The sequence below is a fragment of the Molothrus ater genome, chromosome 5 (genome assembly GCF_012460135.2).
Source record: "Molothrus ater isolate BHLD 08-10-18 breed brown headed cowbird chromosome 5, BPBGC_Mater_1.1, whole genome shotgun sequence".
In the NCBI taxonomy this organism is placed as follows: Eukaryota; Metazoa; Chordata; class Aves; order Passeriformes; family Icteridae; genus Molothrus; species Molothrus ater.
Window position 1 is genome coordinate 52,710,717 of NC_050482.2, and position 26,614 is coordinate 52,737,330.

Consider the following 26,614-nt stretch of genomic DNA (forward strand, 5'->3'; position numbering starts at 1 on the left):
GTACTGTATTTAAGAATCTTAAGTGAGATATCTGAGATTTTGGAGTTTTTGTCTGTATAGCACTATTTAGAATTTTATGTAATCACAGAGAAGTTTTGACTGACTTCAGATGCAACAATGACTACCTGGCACTTGGATTAGTAAAGATAAGGGTTGTTAGGTCACAGAGTCTGACTGTTTTACAGACCTATATATAATTTAATTAAGTTATCCCTGTAATTAGTCAAATACTTCAGGATTATCCAAGTAATAAAGCAAGTAGCTACAAAGGCAATTAGTCTTGATTTGAAAACCTGAAGAGATAAAGAGCTGATGATTTTCTTGGGTTTATTTTGGAGAGATGATTAATTACTTTCACTAGTAAAGCTTTATGCCAAATTCCTCATATGAATCTGCCTAGCTTCATCTCACAGATACAGGTGCTTACTTTACTTTTCTCCACTGGATTATAGATTCTTTTTACATCTGGTATTTATTCCACAGGAGCATATTTGTAACCTGTTTTCCAACCATATTTAAAAAGTTTGAAAAGTTTAAGAAGTCAGTTCTTCCTTTCCACAACAAACATGAGTCCAAGATGTCAGTCTCTGGAGTTCATTACAGCAGGATTGAAAAATTTTCAAGTTAGTTTACTGTGTCCAAACTAAGAGAATCAAAAATTGAGAGACAGAACATTAATTCCTACAGAGAACTGTGATTTAAAGGATTTTCTCAGAATTTTATTTGGACATTTTGACACACTTAGGGATAGAACTCAATTCCCTAATATGTCTTTCAGCTGCCTAAATCATCAGCATGCTCTTTCTTAATCTGCTACTCCCTGACACATAATTATGCATTTTCTGACTTCTGGAAGAAATGAAGCAGGGGTCCTGCAAACAACCTCTTCCTTAAGTCCAGATTTAGCCTCAGAACAGGTCTACCTGGTGGACCCTTCTGAAAAAGACCTGTGGAAAAAATAGCTCATAGTCATGTAATTAAATCCTGATTCATAAAGCTTATGTACAAGGAATGAAAACCAAGTTTGTGTTTCCTAAACTTTGGGTGCTTAACTTTTTGACCTTAATAAGGTTCTTTTCATGTGATATATGGGCACGGCAATCCCTAGGCTTACCACAAATCACTCTGGAAAAAAAATTCCCTCTGGCAGCTGTATATTGGTACATGCATGACTCACCAAGGTTGGCACTTTGACCTGCACTTCATGAAGAGCAGGCATGTATTTGCATTCATCACCTGTGGCCATAAGGACATCTTTGCAAATATTTTCTGTTGGGAGAGAACTGGTAACAATCAGGACATTTAAAATCCACTCTGGACTCTGAAGGGAAAAGGTCACATTGGAGGCAGGCTTTCCTTCCCCATTCCCTTGAGTTCATCTGTATCTACATTCTGTGTCTGTCCAATCCTGGCTCCTTAGGCAAGCCCCATTCTCCTCATGTAGTTGGTTTTAATATCTGTCCTATTCTTCCCTGTCATAAACATGGTGCCCACTAAGTCCCAATATTTGTCACTGGTGCCACTGGCCTTGGCTGGCCCATCCAGTGCCTTTATCCCTGGCTCTCTATCCATGGGAGGGGAGGGAACCTTTATCCTGGCTCCCTCCCCTCTCTGACTCTGCCTACCTGCTTGTTTCTTCACTCAGACTCCCTTCCCAGATATCTGTTCATTCACAGTGCACCCCTTTGTTTCAAACTCTCTCCAGCCCATCCCAGTTTTCTGTTTGCCCCTTGATCCCTGTGAGATACCTGCCTTCTATAAGACCCTTGTCAATACCTTGCTCTTTGGTCCATAGTTCCTTGCCTTCCTTATCACTGCATATCAGATCACATCTCTGCTGTCTTTCCTCATGGTCTCTTTGTCCCACTGGTCCCCATATACTCTGCTCTTGTCTCCCATCCTTATTCTCACATGGCCAGACTTTACTTCTAGTTGCCTCCTTCATAGCAGTCTTCAATCCCAGTGTCATCGGCTGACTTTCCACTTCTCCCTCAATAAAACCACTCCTTCCCAGAGCTGATTCTTGTTTTTCCTGTGTTTAAACCAGGGCATTCCCAGTGGCCCCAATGTTAGCCCAGCACAGGGAGTGTGGCATGCCCACATGTCCCAAAGAAAGGGACAGAGGTGCAGAAAGGTCACCATGCAGTAGCACATCCCATCAGCTCTTGGTGACCACAAACTGGTGTCTGTCTGCTGACAGCTCTCACCATGCTGTAAGTGCAGGGCAGTTTACTTGCCTTTTATTGAAAGGTAAATTGCTGTGAATTACCCCATTTTATGCAGGGTAAGAATGAACAGGGATAATTGCTACGTAGCAGTTCACACAAAGTAATATGCTTCCCTACATTTGTTTGTTCATGTTTCCACACCCACAGACTGCCTTGCTTCAGTTCAGTACCTGCAGCACCTGTAATTGCAGGGGAGGATCTCAGTGAGCCTCTGTACTTCAGAAACCTGCTTAGCACTGGGAGATGTTTTGATACACACGGGGTAGGTCTTTGGCACGTGCTAACTGCAGGTACCAGAAGTTTGAAACTTGACCAAAGTGACAGTGACATGAAGACAAATTTTTGTAATTATTAAAAAACTTCAGGGACTTCTACCCTTCATTGGCTCTTTTCATAGCTGAAGTTCTCAGATTCATAAGGTAGCAGTCACAAATATTCTTCACTATAGGCAAACCAACTCTTCTTTTGCCTGTGTGTCTGAGTTCATGTCAATTAAGCCTTCTGGTTTCCCTGAAATATTCCATCTATTTTTCTTAAGGGAAGCACTCAGGGTGGAATATTCCATCCTGAATAGTCACCTTTTGAAAAAGGAAAACTTTTTCAAAAGGTAAACCAGTATCTTATAGTAAGTTGTGATCAGCCACAGAGACATCAGGCAATGGCATGTTTCCATGGAACCTGCTTGTAGAGGACAGTGTTAAACATACACACCATCCACAGTGTATATATTGACACAGTGCAGTCTGCTAGAAACAAAGAACAAATTGTAATTGCATCTATGCAATCTTCAACAGAAACATATGTGATGATGATGATGCTAATGATGATGCTAATAGTAATAATAATATGCTGACCACATCTATGCAAGCCTAGGAATGTTTTCAAGCAAGAGAGATTATTATGTATTAGTCTAGCATAAAGCTGGGCTGAGTGATAGGAAACATATGTTTCTTGGTACTTGTGCTTGCACAATGGTATAAAAGAGTCCTGACATTCTATAGGTCTCTGGACAATTATGCTATTGATGTGTTGTGAGTCACTGCAAACAAACCATCGTATGTTTCTGAATCACTTCCTGCTCAAGGGGTTCCTCCACTTCTTCCAGAGATTGTGCTGGGGAGGAATTCAGTGGGCTAAAGCCCTGGAGACCTATTCAAAATGCTTTCCCTTTCCCTTCCCTTCTGTGCAGCTGAATGACTCAGACGGGGATGACACCTTGAACCAATGTCACTATTCCCTTATTGGGATGGGAGAACCTTATGAGGAGTCCAGAAGGAAATTTAATTCAATATTTTATTTTAAGGACATCCCATCTGTTTTGCTTTATTTTTCTTGTTGGCATTTTATGGTTTATGGGAGATTTTTAGGGGGAATGGGTTTAGAAGTTAGGAAATGGTGCTGTGATAAAACAAAGGTTGTTTCAGCTGTTTCCAATATAGCTGCAGTGCTTTGCCCCTCTGTCCCAAAAGCATTCAGGCCCAGACCACAGAAATGGTCCTTAGATATCTAAGTACCTCAGCAGTCTAATTAACTTTCCAATTATTAATAGTTGTAACTAGCTTCGTTTAGATTCCCAGAATATTCATAGGTGCTTCTCTTAGATCTGTGCTGTTGATTTGTCATTTTTATGATAACACAAGAGACTTTAAGCCTGGCAGAAAATAGCAGATAGGCCATCACAGAATTACAAGTTTTGTGTGATTTTCAATGTCCCAAAAGTCCCGCTTGGCATAAAAAATATTGTCGATTGACTGTTTTAAAGAAAAAAAATCTGCATTTAAGGGAAATGTATTCTTCTCCTAGTGTTTAAAATTCTCCTGCTTTCATTTGACATTTCCACTGAAATGTCCACAGAAAATACTGTCTTGATGACATTTTTTCACAAAGAGATAAGCCATTGTGAACTGCTGAAACCTTGCATTTCAAATGCTTTTTAGTTTGCTTTTCCCGAGTTATACTGGACTGATATGTGATCTTTTGGCAAATCAGTATTGTGATGAAAGTACAATCAGTTTCTAAGTAATTTCAAAATTATTTTGACTTCAAGAGATGCTTATCCTGAATGCCAGCTAATGCAGTACTTCCTCACTAAATGGCACTAAACAGTAGTCCTGAGTGAGCTATGCCTGTTCAGAAATTATTTAGAGCTATCATATCTGAAGGAGATGCATTTCACTTTCACTGGGGCCTGATTTTCAGTTCATCAGTGCATAACATGGGCCTGTCATCAAGGCAGTTGCTGCTTTCAAAGTACAGTTCTCCCTGTGCACCTTCACCAACAAAAACACAGAATGCTACATACATTGTTTTTATAGATCGACTGCTTTTCTTTCATGAAGGAGTGGATGGTTCCAGGACCTCAGTCCTTAAAAGTTTGTTCTACCTCATCTGTTTCTTTGTAGATGTGCTAGGCTTTAGTTTGACCACTTTCTAACACTTTAGGCATTCTTACTTCTTCAGATTTTTGCTGAAGGAGACCTGTGTAGCTGACAAACCACTCATCTTCTGTAAAATCCTATAATTTAGCAATGCTAAATGCAGGTAATAGCTAATTTCCTTACATCCTTACACTTTTCCACTGGGTGATTTCTCATTTTAATTATGCTTCCTACCAATCTGTTGTACTGAGTGTAAATTTGGACCAGTAATAAAATGTCTCATAACATCTCATCGCAGACAGATCTGCTAAAACTGCAGTGCTGTGTTAGCAAATAGCTATGCCATGTGAGTAAACCTAGCAAAAATGGATTTGATCACCTCTATGGCTATATAGTAAGGCTGCCTCTGAAATAAATACCTCATTTCTCCAACATAAAGGAATTTATGCCAGACTGCGTCAGCTGACCAACTGTTCCCATGCCATGGGAGTTTTCACTTGACTGGCCTGTGATTTCAGTAATTGTGACTAGCCTTAACAGGTTCCCTTTCCCTTGGAAGATATCCTCAAATTATTTTTCAATCGTTTTGATCTTCTGCCTGTTTGGTGAGTTACCTCTTTAATGAAATTAAGGGAGTGGCATGTTTTTATTCGTGGGTAATTTTTTTCTCTTGGTGTGATTATAAATTGTACTTCTTCCAATTTGCTAATTGCCCATGAGTTTAGTCACAACTCTAATAGGAATTAGCTCACCACACTAAGTCCCAAGCTTCATTTGTTTATGGTCAATTGCCTGTAGTTTTACTTGCTATGCTAACATGCCTGTTCCTGGCAACATTTCAGCTTGTACCAGTCTCATGTTCAAGACACATGTTCCTTTGCTTTTGAGCAGGTAGTGCTCTAATCCTCTGCAGCACTGCTCGCTGGTCCCATGAAATGTTGCCTGCCAACATGGGGCTATTGTCCTCTTTGTCCATGCTGGGCAATGTCTTGGACAGAGATAGAAATTATTGTGGTCCTTGAAGGTTTTTCCAAATACATGTCCTTGTCCTGACTTGTGGTGTTTGTAGATCTGTGTGCAGCCTTGTGAGGCAGCGTCATGCTCAATATTCCATTCTGCTGCCACTCTCCTGTCTTGTAATGGCATCCTCTGTGGCATGACAGTACTGTCTGTCTTGTGTAGCTTTTAGTCTGAATTAGGTAATTTCCTTTGGCTGGCAAATTTTAATGGCATTTCCAAAAAATAGCTCTGGCTCATCCAGTAGATTTTGACTGCTTTTTCTCAAGTTCCAGCCATGTTTGCTGTCCTCCTAAAGAGTCAACTTCTCAAGATCAAGGAGTTTGGATTTTCAACCCCCTGACAATCCAAAACTCTGCTGCCCTTACCCCTGGTTATCTTACTGCTTAATGACATGTGGTTCACATGTTTCATTTTTACGTGGAAGCCAGTACTCTTCAAATTCCTGTGTTGCAGGATCCTGGTGAGCCACAGATATCAGGCTTAATTCAAAACTACTAGAAGCATCCAGTAATCCCGAGCCAGCTGTTGTCAAAAAATAAAGCCACCTCTGAGTGATGTAGAGCCATTCACTTGGAGAGTCACCTAAGCATAATTTCCTGTAATCACTGAGCATTGGAGGCCACAAGGACACAGATTGTCCACATTTCCACACACAGTCACTCCAGTTACCACTTCCCAGCATCTTAGAGCAAACCTGGCTCCTCCCTTTCCATGGCCCCCAACTTCTGCTGGCAGACAATAAGCCCTGTTTAAATTTTTCAAGTTACCCTCCATATGCCCAGAGAGCATTAGCTCCAGTAAGGTGAGGATTTTTCTTCCATTCAGAGAATTTTCTTCTTTTTTTTTTACCTGTGGGCACCAGGGCATTAGTCAAAATCAATTTAATTCAACCAAATCTACACGTGTATCCTGTAAATGTATATATTTGACCTGGTCACCAGCACTGTCTTAGTCATCAGTGGGGAGGAACACCAATTCTCAGCCTGAGGTATGTATCTCAGGTGGTTTGGACAAACCAGGCTCTGAAACCTCCAACTGATCTCAACTGATAATAAACTTTGTCCAGGCTGGCTGCTGCAGATATAAAAATGAGATTCATGTGTGTCTAATGTTGAGTGACAAGTAACTGGTTGGAGGAGTGTGACAGAAACCTGCTTAATTCAGTTTCTCGCTCCCAACTCTTTAGCTTAAGTAATGCAAACCTGGACTCAAGAAAGGGATCTATCTATAACCTTTAAAGGTCTTCAAGCTTTGATCGTGAAAGAAGAGTGCAACAGGGGCAGTTTCTCCTGGAAGGGATGCAGTGGCTGGAAGGATGCAGCCACCGGGTTCTAGTTTGCCAAGTTTCTGCTTCTAAATGCAATCTTAGACATAATTCTGGGTGCATCAAATATTACTCACATTTTCCTGACATTCCTTACAGACAAAAAAAATTGTGTAAAGTCACCCCAGTGAAAACCAAAGCAGGGTTTGTGTCATATTGGTAGCAATGTCACAGGAAGAAAGAGTTGTGCCTTTTCAGCTCCATAGACAAAAGCCAGAGATCTGCCAAATTTTCTAGTTTCACTTTAACTGTGGGAAAGGAGTTGCAGGAGAGAGCCCAAGTTAGTGAAGGCTGATCTACATACAAAACATGAGTTGGGCAGACTTGCAGTTGTTCGGCACATGCTCTGCCCTGGGACATCATCCTTCTAGCACAGCACCAGGCTCCAGCTGCTCCACTGCCATCCACAGGGCAGATGCCTCAGACCCAGTGCTCCCTGTCAGGGCTGGTGATGTGGCTGTGCTCTGGCAGGGGAGTAGCTGCAGACATGGGCTCTGCTTGCATCATGCATTGCAAGAGTGGTTACCACAAGAGCTGCTGCCTTTTGACCCTCCCAGTGAATCTGTGCTGGCCAGGGCTACGTGGCACTAGGCTGGTAGGCAGCCCCTGCAAAATGATCTCTTGTTTGCCTGGGAATGCCATCCCCATTGATCACTTTCCAGCTGGCTTATGTTGATTTAGCTTAATTCAATGTAAGTGTTTTGCATGTAGAAAAGGCTCTGTGACTGTTCCCATGAGGTCTAAATCAGTTCTTCTGTCTCTCTTGTTCTTTAAATCCTATTGTCACTCACGTGTAGCTTTCCTGCACTCGGTACATGCCTATTCCTGGGGGAAGCAATTGCCAGGGGCTTAATTTTAGAGAGGAATGCCCACCCTGCTGTCTGGGAATGAAGCCTGGTGTAGCTAACTTCAAAGACTAGACAGATTTGTTGCTGAGTTTAAAAGACATCTTTCCCTTGACTGGGATTTGCTATTGTATCCGTTTTTGCTCTTATCTTACTTTTCAGGATATGGGAGGGCTCAGGTGCTTTCCAGACTCTTTCCATCTTTGGACCCTTTCAAATTGCAAAGGTGCTAGCAAATTCTCAGTTCTGCCTCTTGCCCCTGCAGATTGCTGAGATGACTGAGGATGTGGTGGATTTGATGGAATCTGTGCTTAAAGAATCTTTCCTTTGACTCTCTGTTTACACAGAGCCCTGGCACTCAGCACAAACCTAAAAGAAGGCTTATTTTCAATTCTAATGAACTAGCACAGAAGGAGAGAGTTCTTTGCCTTCTTCCTTCACTTCACATAACAATTTTAGTCCTAATGAAGGGCTCCACACCAAATATAATAGAAGGAAGAATTATTTTTCCTGTGTGCCTGTTGTTTTTCTAACAAACATATGTGTTTGTTTATTTTTAGATTATAAAATGCAATTATTGTGTTCTCTGAAGTACGCAAGTAAAATTAAAAACACGTTGAGTCAACTTGCTGCTTATTTTATGTTAATTAAACTATTCAATGGGAAGGATGTTCCTAGTTAGGTTGCTGCAGTGGGATCTGGATTTTATTCTTGACTTTGCCACAGATTGCCTGTTTGATTCATGGCAAGTCACTTAATCTCCCAGTGCTTCAGTTCTCCATTCCCAAAAGGAAGATAATTCCCCTTCATTGTCTCTGTTTTGACTATAAATGCTTGAATTGGGGTGTGTTTTTCACAGTATTCAGCATAAAATACTCTAATTTATAGGCATACATATTGATAATAGGTCATCTTGTCTCCAAGAAAAAAATCCCTTTGCAAGTTCTTCCCAATGCATGGATTTGAAAACAAGTATACTTTTCACCACACCCAGACAGGCAATGTCAGAGCTCTGTCAGACCATGCTCAAAACTGAGTTTTCATCAGTGTAAATCTGCTGATCTCACGTTTCCAAATCCTAGGCTTTTATTCTGGAAGTTAAGAACTCAACTTCAAGAAGAGCTTAGTTCTTTCATTGCATCCTTAGACTTCATCTAAGCTAAGGAATGTATGAAATCTCATCAGAAGTGTTACTACAGATCAGGTCCAGGCCTGTGGGTTAGGTAACACAGAAACTCTGGCTTGAGCACGCTTGGCCAGCATGCCTGGGAAAACTCAGTATTGTGGGAATGGCTGAAGGACCTGCTTCACTCTGGTGCTTTCTCAGATCTCCACCTGTCAAATAATCAGTCTCAGAATAGCTTACACTGGGAGGATCTACTCCTGTGCTTCCCCAGGATCTACTTCTGATTAGCCAGATAAGTCTTTAGTAGCAGTGACAATTTTCTGTCACAATGTGGTGTTTACTCATTTGTGCTGACCATCTTCCCACTACACCTGCACTCACCTGCTTTCCTGTTTATTCACCAGTTGTGTTTTGCCTCGATGTTTGCATTCCGGTTTTGTACAATGCCTAGTGCATTGAAGACCTCAGCCCTAAGCTGGCAGCACTGAAGCGTCACTTACCAGAGGAGCTGCCCTCTGTTTTCAGTCAGTGCTGGCTTTAGCTGAATCATTTTCTCAAGCTGATCGAGTCCATTGAACCCTAGATCTAAGCCCTTATTCCTACAGATCTGGGAACAGAACTTGGGCTATATTTGCAGTAAAGAGAGTGAGCAGGAACTAATGCATTGTGGGATTATGCTTTTCTTTTAACACCTGACAGCACTCTGACAGACTGCATTTCACTGTCATCTGCAGTCACTACAAACCTCTGAAAAAGGCCATGGTATCTATGGGGCTTCCTCTCTTCTTGCTGCCTGTGTCTCCCTGAGCAGTTAAAGGTTCAGCCCTATGATCTTTCCACCTGCAAAAAGTCCCAGTGCACACCTCTACAGACTGAAACTCCTTTCTTCACTTGACATATATTGTATCATCCTTTGCAAATGTGAGGCACATCTAACGTGAGATTTACAATGTGATCTCTGAGTGCCAGTGCTTTGACTGGCCAGCTAGGCTTGGGCTGCTATCTCACAGAGAGGAGTTCCAGCCCTCCACTACTGCCAGAACACATGCTGGGTTTTGGCCTCATACCCCAAATGGATTTCCACAAAACGACCCACTTCCCATAGCCAAGCTGGCAAGCAAAGCCCCTGTCCCAAGCATGACCCAAAGGGCCAAAGTATCAATCACTGCTGACTCTTGTGTTCACAGAGAGGAACTGGTGAGGAATAGCAGTAGCACCTATCATTCTTAATGTCATCTGAAGTCGCTATAAACTGCATTCCTTACAAAAATTTCCTGCACAGTTTAAATCTACCCTCCTAATTGCTGTATATATTTGCCCAACTGCATTTTAAGCTGCATTCTGCAACTCACCATGCTCATGAACAACATAGACCTCTCTTTCTGGCCATTGCTTGGGTTAAAAGTTCTGGCCACCATCTGGCACTCCCAGGACAGACCAAACTAATGAGGCTGAATTAGAGGTCACTGAGTTTTGGAGCTGTTTCAGTTTACACCTGGGTATTTAATTCTTCATGTCGCTGGTATCCATCAATAAGCTGCAAGCAAAGGAGAGTAGTAGGAACCAAGAATCAGGATGTCCATGGGCATCTGTCTTCTGCAACACTCACACTGAATTAAACAAAATAGCCTCTGCTTCATCCCATTTAGGCAGCTCCCTAACAATTCACACCTATTCCATACAGCCATTTCTGTCTTCCTACTGATTCACTGAAAAATTCCCGCTCACTCTTTCCGTAAAGTCAGCATCCTGTCTTCTGTTGAAGTTACAAGCCAGATGTTAGCTTAGCCAGTGATTAATACTTTGAAAAGGTCAGCTTTGAATTTTGCTGCCAAGTTCACCCACCTCTCTGGGCAACTCCTTATACATCTTCTCTTCCCTTCATAACATATTTGCAGTTGAAAAATATTAAAACTGATATACTATTTTATATCTTGAAAGCACATTAAAAATAATATTGGGTGTTGGGAAATGTTTTAAGGCTGTGCTTGGACAAGAAGGACCTGTATAATCCCTTTCTCACATGCTTGTAGCTCTGAAAATCTGATCTCTGGCTCTCTATACAGGACTTTGTACCACCTAATCACCTCTCAACCAGCCCACTGGATCTAAAGATGTGAATTCAATATAATTAATGTCATATAATTAATATCATCTTTTGGTGGAGACACAGAAAGTTTACACCAAATTTTACAAATGAAGGGTCCTTATTCTCCCTCCCAAGCCAGACTTTGTAAGTTTGGACAAGTAGTCTCACCATGTTAACATTAACACTTTGTCACATACTGCACTGCTTAGCTTGTCCCAGTTCTGTCTGTACTTCTATGTGTGCAGCATCCCCAAAGAAGCTCTGCTCTTCATCAACAAATGCAGAGTAACCCTTTTAATAAGTAATATTTTAGAAAATCTGATCTTGGATCCTCTCACATGGAGAAGTACAGTTAGGAGCAGCCAGATTTTGCCTAAGAGTGTTTTGTTTTCTTGTTTCTTTTGAAGTAAAAGAGGAAATGTGGGAACCATTTCTAAATTGCCCATGCTCCAGAGTGACAGAAGAAACCCAGAAACAGATAAAGACCGACAGCTGGAACATATTGTGGTACAAGGAAGCAATTAGCTTATGGCATAAAAGAATGAAATCACATATAGAAGTAATTTGTGTCTCCTGGCATTACTTGGCAACCTGGAAACTTTGGGGCAAATGAGGTCCATGGTCCCAGGCCAGTGCTGGTGTGGCATGGAGATGTGCCACCCTAGAAGGAAGAGTCCCAGCCTGTCCTCAATGACCTCATCTGAGACCTCACAGATGTGTGGGAAGAGACGAGAGTGGAAGGGGTCAGCAGCTTCCCCCCTCTCTGTGAGCTTTCCCAGCACTGCTCCAAATTCCTGAAAAAGCTTGTTTCTCCCTGCTGTGGGGACACTTCGAGGCAGCTTTGGTCCATGTTCCCCTGGGACCTTGCACCAGAAGCTGGGTGAATGGCCACAGCCTCTCAGCTGTCCCTCTACTCTCAGTCAGCCTCAGCTTTGGGCGTGAAAGACCATCTTCATATGGATTGCTTAAAAGTTACATCATTGAGCAATAAAACAGTGAAAATACCTCAGGGTAGGAGAGGAATTTGAGATAAACATTCTTTACCAGATATTGCAAAAGAAAGCATGGCCTCATCAAAATGAATTCGCTGACTCCCATTGCCCTCGGTGTGGCCGGGGTTCCAAACCTTACATGTGCGATGCCGTGCTGCCGCAGTGATGAGCTCAGGACAGCATCAGCCACATGAAGTCAGACAGCTGGATTGATGGATGCAATCAAATTTCCTGCCCTGGTTACAGTTTTACCATCCAAAGCCCCAATTTAATCAGTGGTTGTACTCACAGTGGGATTTGTTTCAGGAGGGATCCCATTTACCACTCCCAGTTTCAGAGAGCTGGTTAATCCTTCCGTGGGGCAGGGTTCGCATATCATGCCTCATAAACTCCCAGTGTGAGGGCTTAGGAAGAAAAGACAGGATTTGTCATTAGCTCCCTGTGGACGTGTCTTCCCAGCAGGCACAGAGATAGCCAACCAGATGGCTTCACTCCATTAACTTCTCACAGGTGGAGACCGAGGTCCAAAAATACACAGCAGCAGCTAGATCCATGTAGGCCAGACCCATGCTCCCTCCCCAGAAAGGTCTGGGAACGGAAACACCCAAACTGTCCCTTCAAAAGCCATTTACATGTGGGTTTTTTACCACATTCATGCAGCCCTACATTTTCCTGTTCCAAACTGGTGGGCCTGCATCATGATGTGCTTCATGAGCCTATCAGCCCAGAGAATCTCCACACAGTGTCCCACTGAGGTTATGGAAAAATTTACTCTGTACAAAGAAAGGATCAGAGCAGCATTTGTGCTTTTGAGAACCCCTTCTACCAAGGACTATTATTATCCCTGTGTGGTGCAGGATCAGTTTAAAATAATTTCACTTAGAGCACTCCATGGAAATCCCCTGCCAGTCACCCTCCTCACGTGCTTTTTGTTCTGAGAATCAACAGGCCTCAAAGGGCAGACTCAGAAGAGGCCACATCTGTACAGAGTTTGCTTTCATCCCCACAAGGGTTCCCAAACAATGCCAGTGCCAGCCGGAGGTTTGCTGAATGGTATGAGAACCAAAGGCTTTCTTTGCCTTCTGTTCATCCATTAAAACCTTGTGAGTCAAAATTAAGAGGACAGGAGTGGGAGCTTTAGGAGGCTGTGGTTTCTCACAAATGCCTAAAGCTAAGTACTAATGAGAAAGTTAAAGAAAAAAAAAAGAAGTCTGCAACCCATCACCAAAGCAATGCCACAATTAGAGACAAATCCAATGTGCGCTGCTTTACATTTATGATGCAGACAAACTAATTTAACTAATTAGGGCTGTCTACAAAATGCATATGAAATAGCACTCTGTCCTCAAGGTTCAGTATCAGAGATTGTTGCTACTGAAGTCCAAAAGTGCACTGTGATACATTGCAGGGACACCTGCTACTCTCTGAGGATGGAATTAGCCAAGCCACTTCTGTATGGGAAGTTTTGAATATTTTCTTTATTGTCCCACCTACAACTGATGGATGAAAACCAATCAGTTGAGGGGTCTGCAAGAATACAAAACTCTCTTTGTTTAAAAAACTCTCTTTGATTTCACAGTTTAAGAAATGAAACCAAGAAAAAATGAAAAGTCCATTTGGCTTCTCTCATTTGAACCTAATTTTTTGCGCATTAACTTTACTTTGCAGCCTTTATGTAAGCCTAAATAGTTAAGGTATGATTTATCTTCTTTGAGAAAGTGAACTATTTCCTTTGTCTGTGCAAAGATTTGTTGTTTAAAAGGTACTCCTGCTCCCCTGAAATTTGATCTGTGTATTTTGATAGCAAAGTTTGTGCAGCACAGAAACTCTGCAGAGAAGTTCAGCTGCTGCATTACTGAGGTGCTGGCACTTCCTCCATGAGAATAAAAACCATGACCTCAATAGAAGATTTCAGCAGCTATATTTGAAAAATAATTTAATGGCATGAAGTTTGATGGGAAGAAAAGAGATAGAATTGTATTCCAGAAACACATTTTAAAAGAAACACATTTCTCCAGACTAGTTTCAGACTTTTACTGTGCCTGGTTGTACCTCCAACCAGAGTGCCTGGCATGAGCTCCTCTGCTGAACCCAATGCCCTTCTTTTGGGCACATCCCTGGTTACCTCCATGTGGGTTTCTGCTCGCATTCCATAATCCTACCTGGATCCCGCAACAGCCTCATTACTGTGCCTGGGAAAAAAACAAATGACTTCCTGTACTGGGCGTGGACCAACTCAATCACATTTGTCTCATTTATCCCTGAGAAGTGGAGATATTGCCTCAGAGATGAAATCAGCTCAGGTCTCCACCTCTTTTTCCAGTAAAGGGTGAACCCTTTCTCTCTAGACAAACAGAAGGAGTGGGCTCACAGAGACCACAGCATCCTTTGCTACTCCAGGCTTGCCCAAGGTAAAGAAGAGGGTCTATGTGTTACTCCAAAAGGAATTTCTCTGCTTCCTGCTTCTCACCATTCTTGGCTGTTGCAGCCTGTAGTACATCAATGTGTGCTCAGCGGGGGAAAAATGCCACTGGCTGAGGTGGTGGTTGCAAGATGAAAAAGGCAGATCCACACAGTGGTTTCTTCTGTCTTCGTCTGAATGCTTTCACTTCAGGAGCCCCTTCCTTGTTACAGCTGGGAAAGATGTAAACAGAAGCCAGTCCCAGCTGAAAATAACTCTGCCTGTATCCTGTGTGGAGCCTGCTTGATCTCCCTTTTTGCATTTTATTGCTAATCAAACTAGGTTGTCTCTCAGCACTGAGTTCGCAGACAGTTAGGAGCACAGGTCACCCACAGCCTCTTCCAATTCATTGGGAGCTCTAGGGGCTTTATCAAACAGGTGGGGCAGGATTGTATCTTTTCTCATGGAATGAGACACAAGAGGGAGACAAATACCCAAGTGGTGCCAATGTGGACCGATGCCCTTGAAGCCTTAGACAGGAAAATGTATTTCTCAGCTCTTGAGAGGTTTCAAGGTTTTGAATATCTCCAAAAGCCTCAAGAATGAAACATGGAGAAATTTAATTCATGTCAGAAAAACTTCCCTTTTGCAGTTTGAAAGCATTTCATGTCCCATTTGGACTGGGGATGGGGGAAGAAGTTAATTAGTGCTCATTCACTGAATCATTGAAACATGATACTTTCACCTTTCAAAATATAAAATTTGCCCCCTGCAACCTCATTCTCTTTCCCAAGCAATTGCTGAATTTGGAGAGATTGTGAAATACAGCCCTTCCTACAGTTTTTGGCTCCTGCTGAAAACATGTAATTTGAAAGTTCCCAAGAAATCTCAACAGACACAGAGCTAATTCAAACATGGGATACAATGGCTGCCTTTCATGTCCTCAATGTCTCTGACATGAGCCAAAAATTAGTCTGGATAAACACAGAAGATTTTTATCTGGAGAAAGAAGCTTGAAACTGTGAAGCACAAGAATGAGGATGTAGGAAGAGCAGAGCTCATACCTGGCCCCCACCCGCTCTAGGTGCCTAAAAAAGACACCACAACAAATTCAGGTTAAGAAGAGTTGTTGCCACTGTTTAATTCCGCGTGCATCTCAAGAAGGAGGGAAATCCATAGAACAAGATTTACTCCCCGCATTAGTGCCCCAGAGCACAAAAAGTAGGGGATGTGTATTTTACTCCAGTCCACATTAGCAAAGTATTTGAATTCCTGCATGAGCCTAAGAGCTCAAAAAGCTGAAAATATGATCTACCTGTAAAACAGAACAAACTGAGCCCCTAGCTCAAACATTTCTCATGTGAGGCAATACCTGACTTTCCAGGTCAGCAGGCAAAAGAAATGTGGTGTAAATATCTGTGGCTGTAAGCCAAAAAAAGGACCCACCGTGAGGTCAGCCTGAAAAATGTAGTCAGTGGAAACTGTCATATGGGAATGGTATGACATCTGGCTTCATGAGATAGACAGTTTGTGTGTACAACCAAAATGAAACACTAATGTGGCAGTGGACAAATATAATACATAATGCAAGATAAGAACTACTCTCCTGCTCAACCCAGTGAGGCACACAGAGGCTATATTAGCAGTAGCAAACCATACAGTGCCAGGCTCATTCTCCAGCAGCTCTGTCATGGCCCAGCCACAGCTGTGTGTGTTATCAAGCTCTTCTAGCCTCCAGTGTTATGTGGGGCATGTCTGCAGACTTATGGTGCTTCCATGTTGTGCTTGGGAATTGCTTGGGAGAAGCTTATTCATCTTGAGACAGAATATGCTAGAGATTGGTCTAACGATTTAACAGTACAGGCAAATCAGGGCCAGTGTCCTTGCTATGTCATTGTTCTATTTACTTGTATAGATGTGGCATGAGATGCCAGCTTCAGGATGATACTTCCCGTAATCCTCATTCTTCTTTATGTCCAAAGTCCCTCCTGAGGCATTAATCAAGATTATTAACTGTGCTTTTAAAAAAGTAAAAAAAAATTAACCTTTCGAAGAAGTCCAACTGTGCCTGGTCCTCTGTGCTGCTATTTCTATGGCTTTCAGTGCTGAAGAAGGGCAAGAGGGAAGGAGGTGGTGATTCATTACCCAGGAGCTTTCAGAAGCCCAGAGAGTATTTCAAATATTCTAGTATCCCATTGCCTGTACTAAGCAGCATCCATGGCTCATTGCTCGTGCCAGCATCTGACATGGCAATGCTGGCCAAGTCTGCACATGGTCATTGGCACTCACAAGGGCATGAGGCTTAAAAGAAAACTTTGGAGCCATTTCTGTGGCAGGCAGGTATTTCACAATGAATGCACTAATAAGCCCAGGACCTGCTTCTTATTTTACAGTGAGATAACTACACTACTCTCAGATGTGCTACAGAAGGCTGTGAAATTGCAGCTAAGCCCTTGGAGTCATGTGGGGGCCTCCCAGCTTTGCAGTCTGGACACACAGCTTCCCTGTGTGTAAAAGTCAGGGTGAGAACCATATGCACATTGTGCTTTGGTGACAGAAATGTACCTGCAGGAGACTGTGTGGTGAGATTAGAGACCAGCAGTAACTGGGTCATGATTGGCTTCAGTGAGACTTGTTGCAAAAGGCTGTTTTCCTCCGTAAAGTTTAGGGAAGTTTTTTCTCTCCAAAGAAACCCCATGCTGCCCATTTTGAAATCAGTGAGAATTCGGAGTTTTCCCAAAGAAAAGGAGACAGTCATACCTGCCAAGTGAAGAGAGGTTTGTTGGCCAGTATCTTGTGAACCCCAAGGATTCTTAGAAAAGTGATGGCTTTGAAGACTCCAGCATAAATTCATAAAGCATTTTATTTCCCATCTGTCTCCTTATATCTTTTACCATAGCTTAGATGCGACAGTTAACAACTGGTGTTCACCATCTCTTCCTTTGCATTTACATGTGGGATGGAATTTTCTAATTAGAGAAAAATACAGCAAAAGGCACACAATTCAGGTCAGGAGGAAAATGAAACTCGAGTTTCTTCTTCTTTTTCACTGCATCCCACAAAAAATATTTGGACAGTTTCTCAACATAAGGACTTGGGAGAATGTATTCACTCTCCTAGCAAAAAAGGAAAGATAAGCTTCCTTAAAGGCACCACTGCAAAATAGCCAAGTAACTTCATGCATTAAGGAATTATAGAAATTTTCTACGAAGTCATAGAACCTTTTAAAAACCTGCTTGTGGTTTGATATGTGGTAGAGGGGATTTATCAACCAGGACTGCTAGATATGTGTGTGAAGTGTGAATACAAGTACACACATACTGCATTTTGGGGTTTTTTTGCTGAGCATCTGCTTGTCTGGATATGTTAGTATAATTCTCACCCTTGAAGCTCCAAAGGAATTAGAATAATATCATATGCTCACACTCCTATTCTCCACTAGGGGAACCCAAATATGTCTTGTCTCAAATAAAGAAGTTACATAACATTAGAGGTGGAATCAATGACAAAATGTTCCGGTTTGTGCTTACCACTTTTTATTCACTTCCATGACCCATTCTAACCACAGAAAGTGTTAGGAGCCCTGAAACATTGGTTTGTGGTTTGTTTACTCGAGGATGTGGAGATTAGGTCATGCTGCTGTTGGGGTTTCTTTTTTTTTTCTCTTTTGTTGTACTTTTTCAAAGCAATGGGAGAATCAAAGGATATTTTTACCACCCTGCTGCCATCTCGTCCATCAACTGCCCCACTGCTTCAGATCCTACCTGTATATAATGCTGTTGTGATCCACCTGTCATTGAACTCCTCCTGTCACAAGTATCTCCCTGCTCTTCTCATCATACCCCCTATCTCCTCCTTCCTCCTGAGACCTTTGCAGATACCTACTCTTCCTCAGGATTTACTTCAACTGTCTTGAAAGCTGTCTTGAGGCCCTCTTTCCCCAGATAATAATCTTTTTCTTCATTGTGCTCTAATTACAATACAGTAATCAACACACAGGTGTGTGTCTTACAGGAAACCATATCACATGCGGCCCTGATCTCTCCGGTGCTGATCTTCAGCTCAAGTTTTTAGTAAGATAGTTCCATAAACACAATGACATAATGTCATGACATCATTATTTTCCTGTAGGTTTGAATCAGCTTGCTTGCTTTTACAGGAAATTATATGTTCACATCTCCTTCAACTTAATTGACACCAGGGAAGTGCCACACACGTTACTTCCAACATTTAGGTCTCAAGTGCGTGAACAACATTCCCATCATCCATTAGGTACCCACCCAAACCAGACTTTGTCATCATACAAGTGAAAGCAGCTAAGTAAACATAAAAATCAGTTTTAGAGTATAAAAGAAAAATTTTTCTTTTCTTTTCAAATCAGAATATTGCTTATGGGGGAAGGGTGAGGGCAAAATTACAATACCTTGTGCTATGGGGCCTTCTGGCCTGGTTGAAAACACTGGATGCTATGGTAATACAGTACCAATGCCAAGAGAACAAAGTTTTAATGACCCCATCTCTCACCACCCCAAATTCCTTCTAATATGGGGGAGTTTTTGCTCCATTATGTAATTGCAGCCTGTACTATTTATTTTAGCATTGATTGGAAGGGTTTTGTAGAAGAAAGAATAGTTCTAGAAACTGAAAGTTAATTGTATAAAATGAACTAGCTAAGGTGAACTAATGCACAAAACTATACATAGCAGAAGGAAATCAAAAGAGACATTCTACTTTGTTCATGGACTATAGGACAGTACAAAAAATCACAAACTTAAAATCAACCTCTCTCTTGAGGGTCTCACAGGTTTCATTGAATCATCAATTGTTAAGGGGTTGGAAGTGACCTTAAAGATCATCTGTAATCCCTGCTGCCATGTGCAGGGACATCTCCCACTAGACCAAGTTGCTCAAGACCTTGTCCAACCTGGCTTTGAACACTGCCTGTCTAACATTCCTTCCTTCAGATCAGTTTAGATCCAACTCTGTTCTACTGCTCCACCAGAAAAGAATAGAGAAAATATTCATAAATTTACAAAAAGTACTGAAGCCCTCATTATTTTTTGAAAAGGAGGGGCAGAAGGTAAAGGGGAAAGTATCGCAATTGACAGCCACACTGTTTTCAAATAAAGGCTAATGTGTCCATACCAGCACTAATTTTACACACCACTGCCAAAACTGATAAAGTGCAAAGTTGTCTTTGCAGTGACACTACACACAGAGCAGAGCTCTGAAAATCAGGGGCTGAAATGGTACACTTTGGGCCATCGGTGTTCTAAGTTGGAAATGATTTTCATGACTCTCTTCCCTACTATCAAAGACACAGATGAGTTGCTAGTTCAGGATTCAAATTGCTGTTTGACTCTTAACAGGCCTCTACATACGACAAGCTCTAGACATTTATGTAATCCTTGGCACCTCAAGGCTTTGCCACAACCACTGGGAATACATTTGTAAGATTTTAATTCAAAGGGTTGAGTTATGCATATGAACTAACACCCTGCATATGATCACTGAGCTAGCTGCAGCACTACAGACCCATCCCAAAACCTGCTACTTTCATTTATAACAGTCCTGTCAACAGTTCATGCACATGTCAAAATTATCAAAGTGTTTTTCACTATTTTTCTGAGAAAAGAGGAGCCCTTGCAACACATAGAAAGACACAGATATATGTCTTTGCATGATTTCAGTAAAAACATGCTTTTCTTATTAAAATGTGATGCTATTCTGTGATTATAATAATCTTTTTTCCTGGGAAATTTATGACTCAGTATGTGTAAATACTCATCTCAGGGGTCTGCCCTTATGGTGGCTTTGGCCACCTACAGATCTTCTCACTGTTTTTGTGTGTGAATTGCATCAGAGTTGTGTGCATAACAGATTCTCCCTTCTTTTGGCTTCCCTATCCATCTGGGTGCTTGTCAAGTATGTTGGCTGGTCACCTTATTAGCAACAAAAATGGGACTTGAGTCCCAGCAAGACTGTGGTGGAAGCTGTAGGTCTCCCTGTTGACTGCAGTGGTGTTCAACCACTTCCACCACTTCAGCAAGGGCTTTCCAGTGCATGGTTGTGGACTCTGGTTGCTTTAGTCCTGCAGACTATGGAGAGCTTTTGATTACACTTAACTTCAGCACAGGCTAAGGGCACTCCACTGTCACTAGATAACCTCATTATATAATGCAGTTCTGTGCATGTGCTGTGCTCTCTTGTTGGTTCCCCCATAAGACAGGTTCATGTATGTGGAAATCTGATGGGTTTTCAGCGGCAGAGGCAGATTACTGGCTAACCATGCACCAGCATTTCTCTGGAGCCACAGCTTTCCCAGCAAGGCTACCACATGTTCACAGTCTGGATGTGTCTCACCTCAAGCCCCAAGTGCTATGCCTAGGCCAAGCCACATGTGACCCCAACATGCTGATCACCCCTATGTGGCATGGGATCAAGCCTTAGTCAGAAAGCTGAGCTGATGTTTCCAAGAAGCAAAAAGAAAGGGAGAAGTTTGTGCAGCACATTGTCATTGCCGGTGGTATTTTCCAGACTAACAGTAAACTTGGGTTGTTTACTGGATCCCAAACTTTCTTTGCATGTATACAGGAAAACAGATGCTTCCCACTCCTGGGCCCCATGCCCAAGCAGGCTCCCTCAGCAACATCACAGGCAGGGAACAAAAAGCAGAGCAGCAGAGACATTGCTTCCTGCCTCTGTCTGCTTTGAGCTGGCGATAGAGCATTATCTATCCTGCACACTTCTCTGGCCTCCTTGCCAGGCTATCAGACAGGCTCACAGCGTGCAGTTTGCTTTTCCTGCTCCGTAGGAACAGCTGCTGCCTCCGCTTCCAAACAGGGCACAGAGGCCAGGGCTTGCAAGCACTTTGGCTCAAACAGGACACATGGCGCAGGGATGAGAGAGCTGGGAAGTGAGCCACATCTCCCAGAGCCTGAGCAGGTGGGTGCCCCAACTACTAGTCTGCCTTTCATCTTCCAGCATTAAAGGCCTGGTGTGGTCCATCCAGAACCCTATCTTCAGTAAGCCTCAGGTGCAGTCCTCCAATTGATTCATTTATGCCAGCATAAATTAAACTTCAGGCTCTTCCAATGAATTAAAGAGGCAAAGGTGAAATAGAGGACAAAAGCATGTGCCTGGACATATATGTAACCATTTGACTTCAGGAGTGCCACCTGTCAGTCTTTTGCCTCTTCTTCTGAAGCAGTGGTGCTGGTCCCAGCCTGTGCCAGGACTGTGATTTATCATGCCCTTCTGTGGTCCAAAGAGGATCTTTCTTCGGCTTTCTGCCTGAAGAAAGGGACACAGGCTGCTTGAGGACGTGATGCACTCACTGTTCCCCTCTCTTGTGACATTTCTTTATATAAGCAGCCGAATAGCAAAACATATCAGTGTTCATTACTAATTTTGTTATTTATAGTGAGCTGCCACAGATGGAGACTGCAGCACCATTCTATCTTTAGGGCATAGTGCCTGCCTGCCTGTACAGACAATTGGTAATTAGCACAAGAACAAGTTGTTTACCTATTCTCAAACATAAATAAATAGAAGACCCATTTATCCATCAAAATTCAACTGCCTCCCTTTGCCAGATCTCCAGGTTAACTGCTTAATGAATAGAGCTCATCACTTCGGGCACTTAAGCAAATATAAAAGTGCCTTTAAAGGAAATTAGATATGCAATAAAAATTAATCAGCCATATACTGAACAAATAGTACTTAGATCACAAGAATCATAAGCACAGGACAAGATGAAGGGCACAGGGATGCCAAGCAGAGGTGTAGAATTGGACCAGCCAGTACGTAGGGGAAATGTGGTGCATATATCCTACTTAATCCTGACATGTGCACTTCCTACCAGTACAGCTGCCCAGCTCTGAGCCAATCACTCCAAGTGAATCCTTGCATGAGCTTGAAACTGGAGAAAAAGAGGCAGAGAGGGCACTGGCAGTTCTTCAAGTAAAATCAATCCCACGTATGCTCTAAGAGGACCTTGTATGCCTTGGGTGGCAGGACCCTTCCCAATGGAAACACCACACAAGCCAGGGAGAAAATATGACTTTTTCTATTTTTATTGCTGATTCCAATCCTTCTTTGTTTTCTTTTATTCACTATACCCACCCCTGAAGGTAGAGAAAAACAGGCTTTATGAATAGATGGACTCTGTGAGTTGCACCTAAGTGTTGGCCCCACTTCCTTCTCTCCTTGTCCCCCCACCCTCCCTGTGGATGGGAGGAGTGCACTCACTATTAAGGCCAAAGCAGTCAGTGTGGAGAAGAGCAAACAACCCTTGTCTTTCTCACCATTCAGGTGTTTTCAGCATCTGAAAGTGTTCACTTACTCAGGCTTGCAAGTGCAACAGTGTTTTACATGCATATGGGTGTACACAAATCCTTATGTACAGAGTGGGAAAACTGCTATCACACAGCAGAAGTGGGTCAGATCTGAGGAATTCTGCCAAGCCTCCATTTTCAATCATATGGGATCCAGTAAAGCGCTATTTGCTCACTTCCCTATCATCCAGGCAAACTTTATTTGGCCTTCTTATTACGCAGTTTACAGTATCCAGGAAGGGAGTAAAAGCTACTAAATCAAAGAAAATTATTCCAAATACAGTGGCTGGGGGGAAAAAACCTAATGAAAGGGTCCTTTTGTCTTTCAGCTCACAACTCCAAATTTTCCTGTAGTGGTCAAGCTGGGACATGCTCATGCTGGAATGGGAAAGGTAAGTAAAAGAAAAAAATATATATATCTATATATCTGGAAACAGATACATATGTGGCTTAGCATTCCTGTGATTACACATGGCATGTGACCGGCCAGCCAAGGGGTTAAACCTCCCCACAACCTATCTGGGTCGCACTGGCTGTTCCTGTGGGAGAAAAGGCCTTTTTCCACTGTCACGCACTTGGAGACAGGCAGTGGGATTGGGTTGGAGGCTTTCTGGGATGCAGGAAGGGGGGTTGGTGAAGTGTGGGGGAAAACTGGCTGGGCTGAAGTCATTAGGCTTGTCTTTTATACATTTTCTCTTCTCCTGAAAGTGGTAGTGTTGTTTATTCAAGCACCTGTAAAGTGCAGCTACACCCCATAGCGCTCACAATGAGGAGCTGTGGCACTGGGCTTCTTGAGTGCATTATGATGACCTTATTCAAAAAATGGGAGCCCTTCAGTTATTTTTTTCCTCCTTGCAAGGAAGAACAGGACCTTACAAAGCAGAGTGGCTGGTTGCCTGCCAAGGAATCCTGAAAAACAGTTCACTACCCAGAAGGACCTGTTTGTTTTTCCCAGGCTCTCTGGGATCTTTATTCCCCTAGTGAATTAGCAGCCCCTGGTTTTTGGGGTGACTGGGCTCCCCTTTCAGTGAGGCATCACCTGCACATTCCTACTGCACTTGAGTCTCCTCTTTCTTGCATATATCTTTTCAAAAGGGGTCCCCTATCTGTCTAAAACTTGGTTTGTTCAGAAGTACAAAATTGAGGTATCATCTCTGAATCCAAATGAGTGGTACATGAACTTGGTAACTGATACGCCTGTCGCAGTGCCTCCCTAGAGCAGACAGACTTTCTCCTAGCCTCACACTTTGCCTGAAAAGTATTTATAGTTACACCAAATTTAAACTTGGTACAGTTTGTTTGTTGTGCTCTGGAAACTGAAGCCCTTTCTGGCTTGCTGGATTGCACATGGAGGATCTAATAATCTTTCTTGCTCTGGTTGCAATGTTCCCCTGTCTGGATGGTAGCTGCTGGGGAGGAAGTGGGCACAGATCTCTGTGCCAGTGGTGGAGTTGGCTTTCAGCATCAAGGAACAAACATGTGAATAAGCAGGAAATGTTGGTTAATATATTGGTACTGTCTATGATAAGCAGGCAGAGGTGTCATGGAATTAGAGTGTGTGCAGACAGCCTAAGGTGCTTGTTATGGAGCCACTAACTTGTTCCTAGGAAGGGTTTAATTAGCAAAAACCAACCAGGACAAACCAGGAGGAAAACCTTTCCCCTGAGACCTTGCAAGCCTGCATGTCCCTGTCTGCTCTGCCATTTCACCTGTAATGCAGGGCTTCATGTGTCTCATGCAGCAAGGATCCTTAGTAGCTACAGAAATGAGGGCAGAATCAGAGAGAAGTACTCCAATCTCAACAGCATTTCCAGACAAAACTCTCAGCAGAACATTTAGCTATTGTCTTCTGCACACACCAGATCTTCTTCCACCTCATACTTTCCCTCCCTTTTTATTCTTTAACTATATTGATTTTTGCTGTCAGAAGTTAAGGAGGAAGAGAGGTTCTATTCAGACTCCTGGCACAATTGTACTCAGAGGTACAAGGAGGGTATGTAGGAAGTCATTCCAGATAAAGATAGGCTAACAGCCAGCATCTTAGAAGAAAGAATTAGTCTGAAGCCAAGTTTACTTTAGTCCATTATGAAATTAGTGACTACTAGCAAAGTCTGGATGTGCATTTGGGCACGGAGTTTTGACACTGCTCTGTTCTGTAGATGGGAAGGTACAGGAAGCAAGGGTTGTTGACCTTATGGTTTTAGTTTGGGCCCTTCTCCAGCCACAAGCAGCCTGAAGAAAAGTTGAGACTGATTAAATTTTCTCTGTTCAGTCTCACTGCATTTCATTGCAGAGCAAAAAAAGAAAGAACAATAAAATAAAATAAAGAATAAATCAGTTGGTTTAAAACACAAGTAGCAAGAATTTGTTTCATGCTTTTTTTGAAACAGTAAGTTTCAAGCCCAAGCAGGACTGACAAAAGAAACTGCAGAAAATATCAGGAGAAATACAGAGAAGTGCAATTATGGGTATACTAGAAAAGTAACACCTACAGATTAAAAAAAATCAAACCTACAATAAAGTAATGTAGAAGAGGGAAGTTCCCAGGAGACATTATATTGTTTTTAACCATCATAATGCAAAAGCAATAACCAGTGAGATTAGAGAGAGCTAAATTATTTCCTTGCACTGGTTTTCAGAATTAGAGAAGATAGCAGGAAATAGCAGGTCTTTAGCTATAAAATATACATAATATGAAAAGAGATAGGTTTGCTTTTGGTTTGATGTTTGCAACAAAGTAAATGTTAATAAAGCACCTGTGTCAGGTCATGTTTTGTATTAAATCAGTGATTGGAGAAACAAAAGATAGAATAACCAATATATTAGTCAAAGTACACATGTGAGTATTAAAATAGTACTTACTGCAACAAATGATGCCAAGATAGTGAGCCATGTATGTGTACCTGTAATTGGTGCTTCAAAGGATGTGAGGATTCAGTGTTATTACAAGAGAAATTGTCAAGGAAGTTGTTACTTTTTATTTTTGTTATTAACGATAAAATCACGTGTAATGGGAGGCACCAACAGATAGAATAATGAGCAAAGATGGGAAGTCCTGGCATTGTTGTTCTTTATTTGTCTGAGGCAGTGGCCAGGAGCCAGAAGAATTCTGGATGCAGAAAATGCCTCTTGCCCAAAGAGTTCTACCATCTGCTTTCAGGGAGATTTGTGTCATTTCACAGTTTTCTTCAGTTTCTCTGTGTTACAGACTAGAGGAATTATAATGATTACCTGATACCTATTGCTAATTCATGTTCATAACCTTCTTGGCAGTGTGAGTGCTGAATGTTTATTATTTTGCAATAATTGCTAGAAGGAGCATAATTATAATAGACTTTCATTTTCACATATTGTTTGTTTTGACACAATTTTCAGAAAATTCACTCACCACATTTTTTAATTAGAGGGCTAAACAAAGAATCCTCAAAGCTAAAATGAAAAATAACCACAGTAGGACTTGTACAAAATAGGCTCTATTGACTCCTTTCCCCTTAAGGGTAGGTCACCACAACTGTCTTCAGCTTGGGAGAGGAGCAGCTATTATTCAGGATCAGAACCAAAAGGGATGGCAGTATACCATTTGTGAAAGAAATGCTTTTGCCAAGTGATGTGTGCATGTGAGGTGCACATGGAGATGGAGAAAATACATTTGCAATAACAGGCATCTTTTGAAATTTCCATTGAGAAAAGCAGAAACAACAGCTTCTCTATTGACTTGAACAGAGACACCAGTAATAGCCTTCACCCAGGAACAGACAAGCTTCTAATCTAAAAACAGAACACATGCCCCTCAGCCCCTCCCATGGCCATCATTATCCTCCTTCCAAAATTTGGAGTCAGTTCATATTTCCATGGCACTGGAAGATGATAACAAG

At 42.2% G+C, this 26,614-nt stretch overlaps 1 protein-coding gene across 4 annotated transcripts in view; it reads left to right on the forward strand.

Moving 5' to 3' along the window:
* The window catches only part of SYN3 (synapsin III), a 196,199-nt gene that overhangs the window by 135,068 nt on the left and 34,517 nt on the right, over nt 1–26,614 (forward strand). For all 4 annotated transcript variants that reach the window (XM_036400515.2, XM_036400512.1, XM_036400516.1 and 1 more), the window contains exon 7: nt 23,069–23,131. In XM_036400515.2, the coding sequence (XP_036256408.1) occupies nt 23,069–23,131 (63 nt within the window). The remainder of the gene's footprint in view (nt 1–23,068; nt 23,132–26,614) is intronic.